At 35.6% G+C, this 20,327-nt stretch overlaps 2 protein-coding genes across 2 annotated transcripts; one reads left to right on the forward strand and one right to left on the reverse strand.

Moving 5' to 3' along the window:
* Positions 1-12,595: 12,595 nt before the first annotated feature.
* On the reverse strand, positions 12,596-13,021 carry LOC150105123 (uncharacterized). The gene has a single exon (XM_090395123.1). It carries the CDS (start codon positions 13,019-13,021, stop codon positions 12,596-12,598), a length of 426 nt encoding a protein of 141 aa, XP_090251249.1.
* Positions 13,022-18,021: 5,000 nt separating this feature from the next.
* Positions 18,022-18,465, forward strand: LOC150105124 (general transcription factor II-I repeat domain-containing protein 2B-like). Its single transcript, XM_090395124.1, has one exon. It carries the CDS (start codon positions 18,022-18,024, stop codon positions 18,463-18,465), a length of 444 nt encoding a protein of 147 aa, XP_090251250.1.
* Positions 18,466-20,327: the final 1,862 nt, after the last annotated feature.

Raw genomic sequence — 20,327 nt, forward strand, 5'->3', positions numbered from 1 at the left:
AAAAAAAGATTTAGTACCAAAAGCCGCCGATACGGGAAATTTTGGCGCTTACTCAGCCGAAAACAAGCGGATAATTACATTAAAGGCAGATAAAATGGAATAATAACATTTTTTCGACGGTGTAAGCGACAGCCGCGTCACTCATTTCAGCTGGATACGTGGCGCTTGGAGTGATGTTCAGATGCCCAAATTCTTCAGTTGTGAGTGTTCACCGACCCTTGCAGATAAAAATGAGCCTCATCACCCCCACAATATTCTCCAAGGCCAGTTATTGTCGACCTCCATTCGGGAGCAAGAAACATTAGCGCGAAGGTCATGCGCTTATCATAATCTGCGGCAGTTAGTGCTTGCACACGACTGAACTTATACGGTTAGAAGTGAAGCATTTTCCGTGAGATTTTCCAGACTGTTCCATAAGCCATATCAAGTTTGCGAGCTATGGCACGAGCACTTTGACAAGTACTGGTCCCTGTGTCGTCGAACACCGCAGTAGCAACGTCTATTACTGTCTCTTCTTGCACTGCTTTCCGTCCTCTGCCAGGTCTAACTCCTAGTGATTCAGTTTCTTCAAACTTCTTAATCATAGCTCTCAGTGCTGCAGCTGATATAGGACCTGTACGCAGGTTATGAGGCCTTCTAAATTCCCAAATTTGAGCATAATTCTTCAATCATTCGAATAACTGCCTGAACGTTACTAATCACTTTGTAAGTGGAATTGGTGGCGCTGCTCTCAAGCACGCACAGTAAAATTTGTATAATCCTTTTTACCTGCGGTTACAGCAAAATTTGACTGCTTTTGGCTTCTCCAACGCCAAAATTTCCCCTATCGGCGACTTTTGGAACTAGATCTTTTTTTCGCGGAATTCATCTCCCCATGCCTTCGAGTCTCAATATAAAATGTGGTCTCATTCCGTGTATTCGTTTTACCTACAGATGTCTCCAAAGAGGGAAAGTTTATTTATGGCTACCCTGTATACTGGTATTCCATCTTCTTATATAAACATGAAAAACAAATGTGGTATGCAGTAATGCTGAAAGAAGTCATTTCCATTAAGAGAATTTCGCCACTTTTTCATACATCGACAAAGAAGAGCATGAAACATTTAAATTTATATTTTAAATTAGCAATAACTTCGCCTTTTTCATTTAATATAAGAAGGATTGATTTAGTTATTTTCATTTTACTAATATTTGTTTCTTAGTTGTAGCATTAGAGGCATAAATATAAGCAATCATATAGTATATTAATATCACTTTTTAAGGTCATTTTTTGCCCATTCCACAGTTAGCCGATCTCTGGTGCAAATGATTTTTTTTCAAGAAGCGGAAGCTCAATTTTTCATCAAATACAAGATAGGGCTCTTATCTAGCAAATTGTAGAAATCCAGTCCACCTCTACAAGTGAAAAGGCCTGCTTCCGTTTTGAAAGAATATCTTCTTTAAAAAATTTCGTATGATATTTTTATAAATAATTTATGCATTTATTTTATTAATTACACATAACTCAAAATTCATTATAAAATCCACTGTAATGAATTAGTTGACCTATTTTTTGTCACGACCTGTCTTAATAATATTAATGAATACAAGATTTCTCGAAGAGACAGCATATGAACGAGATTTTTTTTATAAATTAGTTAAGAGATTTGCTACGAGAGGGCGCTTTCAAGAATAATATACAACATTGATTGCTAATGCAGAACCATAAATTTCATATGGTTCTGCATTTATGGTGGTTCTGCCAACTGCAAGGAATAATTATGCCGTTGTTGAGTTTAAAGATGATGAATGATGAAGATGATGAAGTAAGCAAATCAGAAATGGCAAAGATCGCATTCAGATTGATGGCATGAGGAAAGCATACTTTTAGAATTCAAGATGTAAAAAGTGGTGACAATCATCGTGCAGTTACGACTGCCAGCCTGAACTTTTATGGTTGCTGAAGTAAAATACAAACTTATAACTTACAAAGCATCTCTATGAGGATTTAAGAAAATGCAGCCAGTTGGTATTTTCATAAGTTTATATATATATATATATTAAATGTATATATAGTTTCACATATTTTTGATAAGGATACGCAGTCAGTAGTAGGGGTGACGGTAGTGACCAGATCAAGATAAGATAAGGAATCGTGACGTGATTGGTTGATGACGTCATTGTGTGTGACGTCATGAGTTTGGAATGTTTGGAATGTTTGGAATTTCTCTGTGGGCATATGTGTCACTGGCTTCAGTTCTTGTGTTTTGGTTCGCGTATGGCATTATGGGTGATGGTAGAGATAAGGATTCGTGTTGTGATTGGTGGTGCACTAGTGACCAGATGAAGATCAAGATAAGATAAGGAATCGTGTCGTGGGTGTGTGTTGTTTTCAGAAGTAGATAAGTGACGTCATTTGTTATTTGTAAATAAATGTCGTCATTTGTTATTTGTAAATAAGTGACGTTGTTGTTTTGAATGGAAAAGGGAGATATTTTAGAGATAAGGATTCGTGTTGTGATTGGTGGTGCACTAGTCACAAGATGAAGATCAAGATAAGATAAGGAATCGTGACATGGATGTTTGTTGTTATTGATTTTGGAATGTTTGGAATTTCGCTGGGGCCATCGTCTGTCAGGGACATCACGTGGTTTGTTTGTTTGTTAGTTGTAAATAAGTGACGTTATTGTTTTGAATGGAAAGTAAGATATCTTAGTGGATAAGGAATCGTGTCGTGATTGGTGGGACACTACTGACCAGATCAAGATCAAGATAAGATAAGGAATCGTGACGTGAATGTTTGTTGTTATTGATTTTGGAATTTCGCTGGGGCCCTTGTCTGTCAGAAATATCACGTGATGTTATTGGTTCGTTTTTTGCCTTGTGGGTGATATTTAGAGATAAGAATCGTGACGTTATGTGTTTGGAAATTCACAGTTTCGAGGTTTTCTGAATAATTTAATTATATGCTATGTCACTCAAACATACAGTTTTTTTTTTTTTTTCTATAGATGGTTGTACTAATTTTCCAATACATTTTGAGGTATTTCTTTCCTGTTAAACGGTGTGATTCTTAGAGTAAGTCGCGATGGCGGCAGTGTAATAATCTATTCGAGCTTTTCTGAATAATTAATTATATACTTAAAATACCTGTCCTTAAACACACACACACACACACACATACACATTAGACATGAAATCGCTAATGTATCCATGTTGATACTCTAATATATACCCTAAGATTATTCTTATGGAAAAAAAAATACTATTCAGTATTAGAATTACGCTTAACAAAGAACATACGAGCAGTTGTTATGTATAAGTTAAAAAAGTACTTACAGCTTTCCAGATGACTCTTCTAAATACGAATATTCCAAAATATTTCAATTTTATATCCACAACACAACACAAACACAAAAACCACAAAGAATGAAATTTCTGTAAATACTGTAACCTGAACTAGTTACTTCGTCCTTTTGGATTACAGACCGTAGATGCTGTGGTTTCGTCATTTGCAATATCCTCCAGCGAGCGGTTTTCTTCAAAGGGGATGACATGAGTCACATCCGTAAATTGGGTAGCATTTCCTCAAGTTTGGATATTTCTCAAATAATTATATATGACTAAGGACTTAGTATCAAGATGTTTGAATAACACATATCCTAAAATTATTCATTCTTCGTTACCGTCGGGATTCATTGGTGTAGTTAATTAATGCTTACATTTAATTTTAATTCAGAGTAGTATCCGATTGGTTGTCTGTATTAATTCTTTCCCACTTGGGAAAGTCTATGCGCCGTTTTGTTTAGGGTAAGTGTTATTTCCGGTTTCGAATTCCAATTGCTGTTAGAGTATGGAATTCAGACAAGTGAAATTTTTATTATTATTTTTTCAATTGATTCGTTATTTTCTGTATTTTACTTTTACAGGTCATATTCTAACAGAATAACTGAGCAGAATTAATAAATATATAAAGTATATGAGAATTTATTTCCAACACTGTATATTTCTGATTAAGTCTTACCTTTTAAAGGTATCTCTCTTATCCGGTCACCTTTTGTTGTACGTAGGTGAGAAATCGTGTGTTTTGTTTTGAACTCTTGGTTTCCGTTGGGAAATTACCAATATAACTATAAATTTTACCTTCGATTCCTTGTGCTCTTAACCTATTTCTGTAAGTAGAATTTATTTGTGAATTATTTTTCCCACACTGTTCATTTTCATTCATTAACCTTGTTTGTAGATAACGAACAAATAAGACTTTTAATTCAATGAATCAAAAAAAAAAAATTCTCTGGTTACTTTGTGGCATGAAATTTCACAAGGGAAAAAAAAAAAAAAAAAAAAGTCATCTTCCTTCTTAAATTTGTATAACACATATACGACACCCAATTTGTTCATTTTAATTTACACATTTTATTGAACGAAATATTATTTACAAATTGTATTTACTGAATCTAACAATACAGAAAATAAATAAATTGAAAAATACATCAAAGATTCTTCCATGGTTGTGGAATTGCCATCGTATGGTTTTGACAATGTGATTCTCATCTGAAAGTTAATTTTTCGTTTGCCGTTCGTTGGGAATTTATTACTGTAGTAAAATTAAGGGTTGTGTATTTATTTCTTTGAAACCAATACGTATACTTCAGAGAATTATTAAAAGCACAGAATCTTGCGTTATGTTTCCAAAAGCATTTAAAAGTACACGTTATGTTTTCACGTTTCGGGCATCCAATTTCATTTAAATCAAGAACAGGCCTCCCTATTAACTTCGTTAATGTTTTTGATTTTTCTCTTCCTTTGGCAAGTAATATATGATATTTGAATGTTGATTCTATCATCCAATCTCTTAGTTTGTCCAAAGCTAGTGAACCAATTTCCCACTTCAGCTGATGGTTATATTTTATTAACCAAGAATTCTGTTTTTTAACTCTTTCAGGTAATTCTTTCCAACTACAAGGTGATTTTGTCACTGCATTTCTTACACTAATTCCATCAGAAATACAAATTTCTTTAGGATATAAATTTGAACTCTTGTTCAACAAAAATTGTACATCAATTATCCCAATGATAAGTGAAAATTCGTATTTTTCACCCACTGTCGATTTTTCATAATCGTTTTCCTTCATTCTTCTTCTTCGATTACTTCATATGGCACCACAAATAAATAGTTATTTATTATTATTTCACTGATTATTAGCTCTGATCGTATACTTTATGGTAACATTCGTTTACAAAATTCTAAACAATTAGAACTTTTCACAAAGAAACTTTGAAAGAATTTGTGGCTCACCCATTATTTTTGCATTATCAAACACAAATCACAAAACAGCAGCTGCAGTAGTCCAAAGTCACTCGACTCTCTGGTATTTTCTTATAGTACTGTTTACACTTACCATCCCCTACCCTGACTGTTCCTTCAAAAATGAACCTTTTGTGCAGATGACTCAACGACATGTTTTCACATGCTCTTGGATATGCTGTTGGTGTGTTTTTATCTTACTTTGTGTAGGGAAAGGTGAAATTTGTATATGTGTTATCTGTAGAGTACAAACATTTTCTCTATGCCAAACTTTAAAGAAGTGTTAAACTCACGTTTTGTTGGTTTAATTAGGTGCTTCTCTCTCTCTCTCTCTCTCTCTCACTCACTGTAAAAATAACCAAATTCTAACAGTTCGGATTTTCGATTATGTGAACGATTTGTTTTCAGATAACTCAAATAATGTCAATAGGTAGCATTAGACAATTTCTAAAATAATCGATACATGGATTTTCGTTTTCAACACCTTTTTTTTTTCCTGTCCTGACATTAATTTCACAGTTGTGATTTTTTTTAAAATAATTAAACAGAATTGCATTAAGATATAAAGTTGTGGATTTAAATATCAAGATCTAATCAGAATAACTGAGTAAAAATTCACTGTGGAAAAACACAACAACAAAAACACACATCTTTATTCATTTAAGTTTACAAATGCACATTTTATTTTGCTGAAATACTATTTACAAGTATATTCACTGAGAAAAATTCGAAACATGTAATTACCTAAAAATATTTCACAATATTTAGTTTAGACTCTTAACATTTTCCAAAGAGTTCAATGAATAAAATTTTTGTTACTCACTGTTTCTTGGTTACATTACATCAAAATAGCTGGTCACGCAAAAGAATTTTTAAATCAGATACCATGGTAACCATACTTCCATACGTTTGATATTGTGTCAGTCTGGAAATGACACCATGCCTCGCTAAACATTCTGTGTATTCTTTTGTCAGCAAATATACACAAACAGTTTTGTAAAATGTTCGTAAATGTCCCAAAATAAAGAATCTTTATCGAATTGGATAAAATCTTGAAAGTCTAATTTTACCATTGATGAATTTAAATGTTGAGCGATAATTTTTCCCATTAAACGGACAGATGGTAATTCAGTTTCCAAAAATAGTAAATGATTATCAATGTCGTACATTTTTGTTGAAAATCTCTCAGCTTCTTCCCAACTAATAGAAAAAACCTTACTTCCATCAGCTCCTGTATCATCAAGTATTAGTTCCCCATCTTGGCATTTCAGAATATAACAATCACCGAGGTCCATTTCGTAGTCAACTCTTCTTTGCAAGTAGCCGAGGATATCAGACCACTTCCTGTGTAATTTTTCCCAAGTTGTCCGGAACAAATACATCACAATGTACGTGTCTTCTAAAATAATAATCAGTTTCCATCCTTTTAGAGCTAGGTGAAGAGTTTTGTCTCATGCTATTTTCCTGAAGAAAGAAAATTTCAATGACTTTTGAGGCTCACCCATTATTTTACTTTACTTTACTTTCCTGGATACCAATCACCACAACACAATACGATAACTTCACAGGATGAACGAATTGTCGTCACTGCAAAGACACTTGACTCGTTTATTTTTCCTTATAGTACTGTTTACCTGACATTAACCCTGACCGTTCCTTCCAAAATGAAACTTTTGCGCAGATGATTCATGGACATGTTTCTACATGTTGTTGGATAAACCATGACGACAATGACGGATGTGTGTCACCCTGGGAAAATTCCAAGATATCTTATCTCAAAAACATCACCCACAATTCCATAGCCAAACAAAACATGACAACAATGTCGTTATGCGTTTGGATATTTCTGGGGAACATATGTCTCTCATACTGTGATATCACAGAGGGTGACAGATGTCTTCCCTGCAATGCTCCCCCACCTAACCCCATCACCCTAGTCTCTCACCATCCCCTCTCCTCCAGAAGATGTCTGCTCAGCCTAGTGGAGATGAGCGAGCTCATCATTTGCGGATATCTTTTAGTGATGTCACCTCCAATTGATACTGATAACTTTTTTGGGAAAAAAAAATTTAAAAAACTGGTTTTTTATGATAACTTTTTAGGAAAAAAACGCATTTTTTATGAAAACTTTTTTGGAAAAAAAATAAAAAAAACGCGTTTTTTTATTTTTTTTCCAAAAAAGTTCCAGTTTTGCAAATATTAATATTAATATTAATAATAATTTGGAAATTCACCGATCAATAAAATATTACTTTAGCTGTATAGGAATAAAAATATTATAGAAATCGAATTAAAATCTACATAAATAATACACAAATATATAAATAACTATATTTTATCTTGTACTGTATTTTCCTTTCATATTTCGGTAATCAATTCAATGCAGTTTCAATTTATTAGCGAATAACACTTTCAGCGAATTTTTTCCGAGAAGAATTTTCTTGTGATGAATTGTCCGTGAACAATAAATGGTTTATCCCATGAAAATACGTAGAATTTCTTATTATTCGAAACATTGCTACATAAACGTTTCCTATAATTCCAATTACTAATCCAGAAGATTTAAAAAATTTAACGTATGTTATATTGATGTAATTAATTATATTTAAAAAGATTTTCAAATATTCTTAAGACTATTTTTAACCCCTAAAGACATAAATGTCAATTGTCAATTGTGCATAAATTTGTTTTATCTGATTTGTTTCAGATACTGCATCTTGCATGAGAGATTTAATTCGTATAATGTGTAATAATTCCCACTTACGGCGAATATTCCTTATAGTAAATCTATTTTTTCTTCTAATCTCATCCAAGAATGCAAGGAACCTTTTATGCGGACTTTTCACTTGAAGGTAAGTCAGCAAGTCACATACTGATAAAGGTCTTTTTCTCCCTCTCTAGGAAACTCCGGATTTTGCATCCAACTAATACACGACAAATGACCTCATACGTTTTTTGACCGCATCCTAAGAAGTTTTGCCATAATGCCTTATTGACCACTATATTTATGTACGTAAAAATATTTTCATCGGTGTAGTTTGCTTGCTAGATCGGGACTTTGATTTGTAGGCGGATTATACGAATATTACAGTTTAGATCATCATTGACGGAAATTCCGAGGTATCGTGTTGAATTTACTTGTGTGATGGTTGTGATTTAAAGAAACTTTTGACAGCCATTCTTCAGGTGTCTTCTAAAAATAGGAAACAGCAATAAAAACACTGAAGTTTAAAACTGAGAAGCACAGGAAAATTGAAGTATATAATTGACATGAAAAAACGTTGTATTTACATTTAAGTTGTTCTTTCAAACGTGGCATTGTTTGTTGAGTGCGTGCTTGCAGACTCTCGTGAACGCCAGTACTGAACAACAGTCGAGTGGCTATCAGGGATGTTGTAGCTGAAATTTTTATTTAAATGTTCACAATTAAGGATGATTTCTCTGGCGTCCACAATTTTTCTTTCAAACTCATCATGGCAACGAAAGATGTTTTCGGATCTATCCCAGCAGACTGAATGACCCTGGTGTTCATCATCAGAATTGTTCGAGAAAAGAACATGACTAGACAAGGCACTGGCATGTGTTCTTTTTTAAGATCTCTCTCTCTCTCTCTCTCTCTCTCTCTCTCTTGTGTTCTTCCATACGTAATTCAATAGATTTATTTGTTTGACCAAAATAAGGGATATTACAATCACATCATATCTTATATACACCAGGATACTTCAGATTATGGTTATGAGGCTTTGGATGGCTTATTAGCAAGCGGATTTTTGGAAGTGTAGGAATAAGGTCCTGATATTGTACTTCTTAAGAACTTTAGCTAATTTTTTGGAAACTGAACTGATGTATGGGATGGAGATGTTACCTTTAAAGTTGGTTATTTCTTCAGTGCGGTGGATAGGAGGAGTTAGAAGAAATTTTGTAATGGTTTTATCAGAATATCCATTTTGTCTAAAGACATGGGAGAGGTAATTAATTTCTTTTTGAAGTTCGTCTGGGTCATTCAGAAGAGAGCGTGCTCTATGTTCCAAGGTAGAAATAGGTCCAAGTTTTTGTGGATGAAAATGATGGGACTGAATCCTTACAATTATTCCCGGTTTTGGTCATTAAATCTCTTTATAAAAACGTATCACGACAACCGAGTCAATGTTCCTGAACGCATATATATATATATACACACGCACACTCGTATATCCATCTTCCAAGAAATCTTTATTCCTCGTCTATAGCACCCCATGTTAAAGGTCTGCACTTTCCTGATTACGGACTTTGTTATGTTTAGGTCTCACATGCAAAATTCCACATGGTCCATATATAACTTTTTTGATTCTTATTAGAGCAGTGGCGGACCTAGAACTTTTGCTGCCTGAGGCGGTCTCCAATTTGCCGCCCTTTCTAAATCAAACAAATGGTGGTTTTTATAAATTAATAAACATAAATAAATAATTGTAATTGAGACAAACTATAGGTGGGGGCTTTTTTTACCATTGGATGCCATATTTAAATTAGGCAGTAATAAAGGAGGCCGCATAAGTTGATATTTCGTGGATATTTCATAATTCGTGGAAACGAATAGTAAACTTATGAAGTGAACAAGTTGTTTTTTACACTATAACTAAATATAAAAAATGCCGCCCCCCAAATATGTGTCGCCCGGTGCGGACCGCACCCACCGCCCCTCCCTAGCTACGCCACTGTATTAGAGTCTATTTATTCTAGAGGTCATTAGTAATTTATTATTCCAAAAGGGTTCTTTTGCATTAAATATTCTTCATTTTATTTTCATAAATATTGTTTCGTCTTCTGTAATCGCTACTCCTAAATAATTTTAAGCTTTTTCATTTGCAACGAATCCCGTTGTACTCTTAAGTTTGTGTTGCATTGCTTTTTGTTGTTTATTCCCATATTTCAGCTGTGTTGGTATTATTATAAATATTGTAAATATAATTATTAATTTTTGTGCATATTATTGATACATTTAAAACCGTATAAAATATTGATATTTTATACGCTTATGGAAGTCCGAAGTGATGCGTTTTCATTAATGTTGATGTGTATACCTATTAATTTTAATTATTTTCTCTTGAATTTCTACGCATGTGCTGATTGTAAGTAGTAATCGTAGCAAGATTACTTAGCAGTAATAATATCTATGATTATATGCTTTCTAGCAGGTATTCACAAGTCCGTTTAGCAATCAGTCAGCCAACAGAGAACTTAAGCTCTAGCACTCATATATATGCTGTATATATATCTGATGGTTCTGGGTTTTTAATTTATTCCTTTAGATCAATGGAAGAATTATGAATTTAGTCTCTCTGATATGTGGAATAATAATTCTTCTATTCCGTCCAAAAGTCACCGTGCACACATTTAGAAGCGTTAAATTTATTAAGCAACTGCCAGAGACGAAGAAGGTAGTAGGAACGACTAATGTTTGTTCTCGTAATATTTTTAACAGATCGGCCTGCCTGTGAAAATGAAATGCGGTTGCTCTTCGGGTAGTTGCAGGGGCATGGGTTTCGTATGTGTTCTTCAATTCAACTCAGTCGGCTCGAAATAATCCCCGTAGAAGTTTCTCCATTTCTCAGATATTTCTAAATTCTACCTTGATTAAATGGATGTTATTTAATAGTGGAAAAGCATAAGTATGGGCTTAAAAAGAAAAAGAAAAAAAGAAAACAACTTCTCATCCGTTTGGGTTCGGATCCAAGATATTTGGTAAACTTCGTCGGTTCGCAACGCTGCAAAAAGATGAGTATTTGTTTTCAAAATTTGCTAATAAGTAAATTTACTAATTTACTAATAATACCGAATTATTGTGTTGCAATTATTTGTCTTATACCTGTTCGTGACAGGGTTATTTATATTTAAGTAAAATGTGTTTATATCCTTAAAGTATTGTCATTACGGCGCCAATGCGAATCATCATAACAAATGACGGCCAAGAAATCTTTAATGGAGTGAATTAAATTTGAGAGATTTTCCCAGTGTGAAATTTCTAAGATGTATTCGTGGCGAAAATTAAAATATTTGCAGAAGGAGGCTAAAACTGGTGAGTGAATGTGCAGCAATGTTTTGAGAAAGGAGCGGGAAGGACAAGTTAGATTAGGGAGTATTGATAGATGACCGGAAAACATTGATACCGGAGATATTATTGAAAGTTCGGTGGCGAATGTTCAAGGGAAAGTAGAAAACCTAAATAAGAAAATAGCGCGCTAACGCGGAGTCCTTCGCACGACAAGACTCGAGATCGCAAGGCTTCCAAAAGTGAATTATTTCAATTCTGAAAAATACAAAAGTTATGATAGAAGACGCCTTGAAAACGACACTATTTTTACTAAACAGCTTTTAAAACTTTACAGTAATGGAAATAAAAATTAACCCAGGACCTACTGCCTGAAATCTCAATGATGAAAATGAGCTACAATTAGTATTCTTATACCTAGTTCTATAATGCAAAAGTCTTGGCAGAGAAGTTTACCTGGAGTGTACAGACAAATCACAGTATCAGGAAACAATGCATAAGTGCAGCAAGTATACAGTCTTTTATCGATTACATGTCCTAAGTAGAATACCTGTACATGTAATAATACTACCAAATACCATTTGATGGTTGCACAGCAGCAAACACCAGGATGAAGAAATGAATTACAGCTCCAACTACAAAGGAAATGAATAAAATGAGCAAGATGATTTTATGCAAGCTTTATAAAGTTCTCTTCTTTGAAACATACAGTGATCTGTCCATAAAAGGCTGCACAATATTCAACAGATTTACATCTTCCCTGAATAACATACATCGCCTTCTCTAATGGCACATTACCGTAATTTTTGTAGAATATTCTACAATGAACTTTAAGCATAACATCAACATTACTGAAATACCTTTTTCCCACTTCTGATTAAATATAAAGTGTAATCAAAATAATAAATGAACCCAAAATCGTAAAATCCCCCAGAACAATAAAGTGCCACTAGCAAGGAGGTGATGATTGAAAAAGAGATATGGCTAAGTCTTTGAAGACCTAAAACACAAAGAGGCAACAATACTGACACCACTGCGTGTTGCAGAAAAGTTGATACTGTCAAATATTGCACGTGTATTGCTACAATGCACAAGTCTAAGTACAAATAAACAGTATGTGATGAAAACCAATGAATGGATGGATGAGTGATTGAACAATGACATGATGCACATAACACCTACTCCAATAACCCCTACATGAAGAACTATAAACAGGGTTCTAAGACAGCAGGTAATTTAGAACCATTCCCTATGTTTTCAAACAGGTGAGATGTTAACCATTACTCATCATCAATATCTTCTTCCTCCTCATTTTCCTCAACTTCTTCCTCCTCCTCCTCTCCAGATTCTTCATCTTCGGATTCATCCTTTTTCTTGGCTCCTCTCGCTTTAGATGGTAATGGTCCCTTAGCCTTTTTACCTTTATATGCCTTTACTTCCTTTTCATATCGTGCTTTATCCTTAGCAGCCAATGCTTCATATTTCTGCTTTACATCATCTGATACTTCATTCCATCTTCTACCTAATTCTTTTGCAACATCCCCTACAGTAGCATCCTGCATTGTTTCTTTTACTTTAGGTCTCTCATCATTGCAAAACAAAACGAAAGCAGATAGTGCTCCCTTTGGTGCATTAGGATCCTTGCTGCTCTTTCGCTTCTTAATCGTTTCACCCTTGATGATATCTGAGTGCACTTTTCTCTTCATGAAAGATAAGGGTGCAGACCCAAGTACCTATTGTCCAATAACATGCTTACCAACAACGTTTAAGCTGTTTACTGCAATCATAGCAAATTTCATATACCACTACTTATCAGATAATCAGATTTATCCGATTGAACAAAAAGGCAATTTTCAAAAATCCAGAGGAACAAACGACCAGATGTTTATTAATAAAATGATTCTCAGAAACTCAAAATGACGAAAACCTGACTTAAACATGACATAGATCGACTATAAGAAAGCAGGCGCTTCCTTCCCACACTCCTAGATCTTAAAATCACTAAAATATTTGGAATTAGCCAAAACATATGTTCGTTTCTGGCTGCTGCTTTGACATCATGGAAAACAACATCAATAGTGAATAATGAACGATCTGGAGATATCAGCATTGAACTGGAATTTTCCAAGGTGATTCCTTGTCACCATTTCTCTTCAACATGTCTTTGATACCTTTGTCTATGATTCTGAAGAAAACAAAACTTGGATATGAAATTCCTAAATGTAATATTAAAATTTCCCATCTGTTGTATATGGATGACTTGAAGATATATGGAAAATTGGCCCAGCAAATAGACTCTTTATTGAACACAGTTTATATTTTCAGTCAGGACATCAAAATGGAATTTATTTGTAAATAAATGCGCCATTTTATCTATTAAAAGAAGAAACATTAATGACACTAACATTTTTAATTTTGATCAAGAGAAATATATAAAAGCAATTTCAGCTGACGAGCACTGTAATAACCTAGGAATATTAGAAGCCAATGATATTCTCCACTCGAAAGTTAAGCAACAGGAAGCATCAGAATACATCAAAAGAGTTAGAAATCTTCTGAAAACCAAACTAAATGGACTAAATTAACAAACTAAATAAACACAATTAGAGCAATGAATTCGTGGGCTATACCAGTGATCCGATACACAGCTGGCATAATAGATTGGACGAAAGAAGACCTGGACAAACTGGACCGCAAAACTAGAAAACTAATGACTATGCATCATGCCTTACATCAACGAAGTGATGTTGACCGGTTGTACCTACCGAGGAGAATAGGTGGACGGGTTCTGCTGCAAGTGAGACAGACTGTGGAAAGAGAAGAAATTGGTTTAAGAAATTACATCGACAATAGCTCTCAGCCAATGCTTCAAGGAATTCCACAAGAGGGCCTTCTAAAAGCAACAGGAAACAAATCCGATTACAAAATGAAACAGCAAAATAACCCATATGTGCGCTGGTAAAATAAACCCTTGCATGGCCAATTTCTTCGTGATACTGAGGACAAAATTGACGTAAACAAGACATGGCAATGGCTACAACACGGATACATTAAAAAAGAAACAGAAGGGTTTATTCTAGCAGCTCAAGAACAGGCATTACAAACTAATGCAATCAAAGCAAAAATTTTCAAATGCAGATTATGCAATCAGAAAGACTGTAGAACATCTAATCAGTTCTGCAGCAAAATAGCTCAAACAGACTATAAATACCGCCATGATCAAGTGGCCAAAATAGTTCATTGGCATGTATGCAAAAAATATGGCTTTCCTACTTCTTACAGCTGGTGGCAGCATAAAATAGAGACTGTATTGGAAAACGAAACAGCAAAAATTCTCTGGGACTTTAAAATACAAACTGATCGGCATTTGGAAAACAATAGACCTTACATCACAGTAATCGAACATCGACAAGTTTGGATTATTGATATCGTAGTACCCAGTGATATCAACATTAACAACAAAGAACTGGAAGAAAATTACTAAATATCGAGATCTGGCAATCGAAGATGGCCGACTGTGGCTTAAACATACCAAACTCATTCCAATAGTTATCGGTACACTTGGTGCAACTTCAAAGAAGCTATCCAACTATTTACAGCAATTAAACATCAACGAAGTGACCCCATATGACCTACAAAAAACAGCATTACTTGAAACAGTTCATATTTTACGACGCTACCTGACTGACTATTCTTAGATTCTTGGGTAGAATCTGAATTGTTCTGAATCACCAGTCAAATTTTTATTTATTTGAAATCTTGTTTTGACTGTGTATCAATTATGTGAATAAAATAATAATAATAATGTTTATTAATAATGGACTGGAAGTCGTCGTGCGTTTCCATTTCATTTGGGTTATGGTATGCTGTATTAATATTTTGGCAGTTTAGAAAGTTCATCTTGGACTCATTTCATGGGCAGCAAATGAGCTTCTGTTCATTACAGTAGAACGGACAAGTGGTTATTCTTCTACTGTCTTGTGTATGATGGGGGAACTTATTCCCCAATTATACACGAAGTATGTTGAACATTGCTTAGTACAACTGTTTCCGAACAATGGGGGAGGGACACAGAAGAGCATCACATTTTCCTATTAAGGGGGGGGGGGGACAATAACATTTATTGCTCATGCTGGTGTGCTTACAAATGGGAAAAGCTCGTCTAAGGATCTAGTTGAAAAATGAAGAAAAGTATAAAGAAAATTTTTCCGCTGAAATTGAAGCTCAAGGTAGTCTGTATCCGGTTCTAAAATCTATTAATACTGAATAGTTTCTTCGCAAGTTCGTATCGTAGGGTGAAAGTGCTTGTTTCGAAACCGTAGTGCCGTGATTTTTTAAAAGTAATAGGCCTACAGATTTACATTTTAACACGAATAAGAGATATTGATTTATCCGCCTCCAGCCTACAAAGCAATCTCCGGGATGTACAAAAGGAGGGGAAAACTACCAGCACACAGGAGAAAAGTATGCATTTACTCGTAAGTGCTTATAATAATATTATAAATTTTTGGTGATCAGAATGGGATAATTAAATGAAAATCAGCACAAATTATTTTAATGATGTTGGCCTGAGGAAATTACAATATGCTACACGATTTCATTAGTCCAGTGATTGATGACTGATTTAAATGTAATCTTATATTTGTCAACATTGTATACATAAGCGTACTAATACTCTTTATAATTATGCCATAATTAATTATTAATACATTACAAAATAACCATGGTGTTCCGTGAAAATTTCAGGATTTGTGGAAGAGTTCCGTCGTAGGAAAAATCTGGGAAACGCTGCTTTAGTACGTATGATCTTAATACGATTGTAGAAGCATAATCTTTTGTCCTGTAGAATTCCGAGATATTTGACTTCTGTTTGCAGAGATACCAATCTTCTAGTGAAGAGTATAGCTACCCTTTTCTGAGGGTTAACTTGCAATCTCCAGTCCGAAAACCATTCTTTCAATGTGAGAATGGAATGCTCCCACACCCTGTATGCCCTTAAAAGGACTGGCTTAAAGGGGGAAGCAAGAATGCTTTTTATCTTCCCCGTTATCTGAAGAGGACAGTGTAGGGATAAGGTGTTATTGAGCTATTAAAGCTCTGATCATGGAAGGAGAGTAACAGCAATAGCCGAGCCTCAGTTAGAACTTCATTGGCTACGGCATTGCCATCCTTTTCCCTCCAAGGATACCCATTTTAGGCGCTTCGTACGACATGTATGAGTTACATTGGGGCTGATTCGTAAGTAAAGCCCTGTTTAAAACTTAGAACGATCCCCAGACCACTCAATAGTGGCCGAAAGATCGTCCAACTCAGCGTTGGCTCCACTCAGTGACTGCCCCCTCGCACCACCGAGCAGAACCGCTCATATTCCAGGGAGAAGCATACACCGACAAAACTCCTCACGGGCCACGCCGGAGAACACCCTCCCCACAGACTCAAAATTCTCTCTCAGGGAACCCCCCCCCCCCGAAATCTACGCCTCCCACCGGGAGCAAAATTCCAGAAGAAACCTGAGAGAGAAAAACTCTCGAAACTGCGTCCATTTAGTCAAACCTGTGTGCCTAGTTTGTGGCGATACTTTAGCAGTAATGAAAAAAGCCAGTCTGGAGCGTCATTACAGCTCAAAACATTCTAAAATCAATGAATTTGGATGCCAAATGCTTCCAGATAAAATAAACTCGTCTCAATAACGTTGTCTCTGTCACAACGAGGCCTAGTGAAAGCAGAGACAACGTTATTCAGACGAGTTATGTAGCGAGCGAGCTAATCGCAAAGAAGCTGAGGCCTCATGTAGAGTTTGTGAAAGAGTGCATGATGGCAGCCGGAGTTCTTAGCGCCAGACAAAGCAAAATTGTTTCAGAGTGTTAGTTTGTCCATTACGGGATAGAATCATCTCAGATCAGATTACTGACTTAGCACAAGATATTGAAAAAACATTGAAGGATTCTGCAGGAGATTTCCAATTTCTCTCTCTCTCTCTCTCTGGCTTGTGACGAGACAACGAACATAACAAATACTGCTCAACTGACCATTTTCGTTTGTGGGATAACTGCAGAGTTTGACAAGCGAGAGGAACTGCTGTCACTAGAAGCCATGAATGGCACTACAAGAGGTGAGGACTTGTTTGAGAGATTTGTTTTATCAATGAAAAAACTTGAGCTAATATTTGAAAAGTTAAGTGGCCTTAGTACAGTTGGAGCTCCAGCCATGATTGGCTCGAAAAAAGGGTTAATTGCCTTTTTCAAGAAAGAACTGAATCGTCTCAATCTTGATCCAAGTGATTTAATTATATGCATCATAGACCCAAAAAATCTCTGTGCACAATCGTTGCGGCTCAACAATGTGATGTCCACAGTAGTGTCATGCATAAATTTTGTCAAAAGCAGAGGGTTTAACAGCCGCCAGTTTAAGGAGTTAAACTGGCGGCTGTTAAACTGAATGATCTTGAGTCTGAGTACGGTGCTCTTGTTTAGCACGGTGAAGTGCGGTGGTTGAGTCGCGGGAACCTGCTCATGAGGTTTTACGAACTGCGGGATGAAGTCAAGCAGTTCGGAAAAATGGAGATGAAGGGAAAACCTGTCAGGGAATTCAATGATAGCAAGTGGCTCTGTGGTCTAGCTTTCATGGTAAACATGAAAGGTAACTCTCAGAGCTGAACATCAAGCTGCAGGGCCCCAACCAGCTTCTGAGCTCCCTGCTTTTAAACATGAAATCACTTGAAGCTAAATTAAGGCTGTGGAAAGTGAAACTCGAAAGGAATAACACGGTACATTTTCATACTTTGGAAGGACGAAAGCCTTCTACGACATTTGAATATGCTGGTGAATGCGCGAAACTAATTGAGGCATTTAATGAAAGATTGAAGGACGTGAAAAGTAAACAAATGGAATTGAACATCTTTGCTACACCGTTCAATGTGGAACCAGTTGACGTGCCTGAAAACCTACAACACGAAATCATTCAGCTGCAAAGCGATGATGAGCTGAAAGATAGGTACAACAACCTCCCACTTCTTGAGTTCTGTAAACGTTACATAAGCAGTGATGAATTTCTCACTTTGAGGAGACATGAACTGAACTATGTATCTGTGTTCGGAACAACTTACTGCTGCCAGCAGTTCTTTTCAAAACTTTCCATCGCAAAGAGTTGAATGCGCTGCAGACTGACCGACGCAGACCTGAAAAGCAGTTGTGAGTAGCAACGTCTTCAATACCAGCTAACATCACATGCCTCACCAGAGAGAAGCAGTTCCAGCCATCACATTAGAGGTAAGTTAATTAAATGTTTGACCAAATGAAGCAGGCTAATTTTAAGGAACTCGTACTTCCATGCAGTCATAAAATAAAATAACTTCTTAGGATCGGATTTCCTATTTTAATGAATTGCAAAGAATGTACAAGATTCATTTCTTTATCCTTTGGATGAAGTCTTAAGTAGCTTCATAAGCTCTATGTTTAATTATGAAAAAAATAATTAAAAATAAGAAAAAGATCGAAATATTTGAATACATTTTTTTCAACATATATACACAATACCTACACAAACTTAAAAAAAAAATAAACTCACGATCTTCTAGTGAAATATTTGAAGAAAAAATAACTGAATTAAACGTGAAGTGTGCTTTGATGTTATTTGCTTTATATAACAATTGAAAAAATTTTAAAACATTAAAGAATTTTATTCCTGTAAATTTTATTATCCCACCCAGTGCCAGTTGAACTCAATAGGTTCAATCTTTTGTGTGTTTTTAGTTCACATCAGAAAAAATAAGAAAATATAATATATTTATATATATGTATATACTGTATATATATATATTCTGGTTAATTCAGGCATCGGTTAATCGGGACAACTGTTTATTTGGGGAAAATATTGAAGAAGCAAATGGAAAATATAACTCTCAAAGTTTCGCTTATTTGGGCCACCTTGTTGCTTTATCTGGGCAGTGAATGTATTTGGCGCACGTGTAGTGAGTTGGATAGAGGGTGTTGCTGTTAGTCAGCACCGGGATACAGAGTAGAGGAGATGCCCATATTTTGAGTGTAACTATTCTACGTCTAGTTATTTAATTTTTTTTTTTTTTTTTTTTTTTTTTTTGTAAAGCACCTGTCCAGATGCCAAGATCTAATGTAGCAAATAAAATCCTTTACTTAACAAAATAAAAAGCCATCTGTCTAACACCAGTCATCGTCACAGATAACTGTGCGTTCCAAAATCTACAATTTATAATTGTTAGGAGAGCAGGACAAATTGCGAGAAGAATGAACATCTCGCGATGGGCAACAAAGAAAATCCCAAAAATCAAGGATCTAGACGTTGAGGAAGCTCTCAATCAATGGTTGCCTATTGTAACTGGACTAGGCGATCGTGTCAACGGTCATATCTTAAAAACCAAATCGGAAGATTTAGCTAGTAAGCTGGGCCATGGGAGCTTTAAAGTTACAGATGGTTGATTATCGAGATGGAAAACCAGACATGAAATAAAATTTAACAAGGCACACGGTGAGAAGGACAGTGCTGGTACTGCGAGCGCTGAACTGTGGAATTGCTTCAGCAGTTTAGTCCTGGTGAAATCTATGATGCTGACGAAATAGGTCTGTTTTATCGTGCCACACCAGTACGTTCCGTGACCTATATAAACCTGCAGGGCTGTGAGGTTCTGTAACATGCTGGGAAGTGACAAAAGGAAGCTGTGGGTTATGGAACGACGTGTTGGTTGTGGAACTGCAACCAACACGTCAGAAACTACGAAGAGGTTTTGTGCGTTGAAAATAGTCTTCAATATTACACTGAAGATGAAGATTGTGAGGATGCTATTGTTGAAGAAATTGCAACAAAACACCTAAAGACCCAGCAAGACAAGGAAAGTAATGAGGATGACACACACACCTGAACAAGACCGAGTAACTAACCATGAAGAGAGGAAATGTATCGCTGAAGCGCGACACTCTTTTATGCAAGATGACAATGAAGGCAGAGCTCCATCTGAATTAGATACCAATGCTGATTTTG

This window comes from Typopeltis vanoorti, chromosome 7, assembly GCF_054136105.1.
Source record: "Typopeltis vanoorti isolate ZY-2024b chromosome 7, IOZ_Tvanoo_1.0, whole genome shotgun sequence".
NCBI lineage: Eukaryota > Metazoa > Arthropoda > Arachnida > Uropygi > Thelyphonidae > Typopeltis > Typopeltis vanoorti.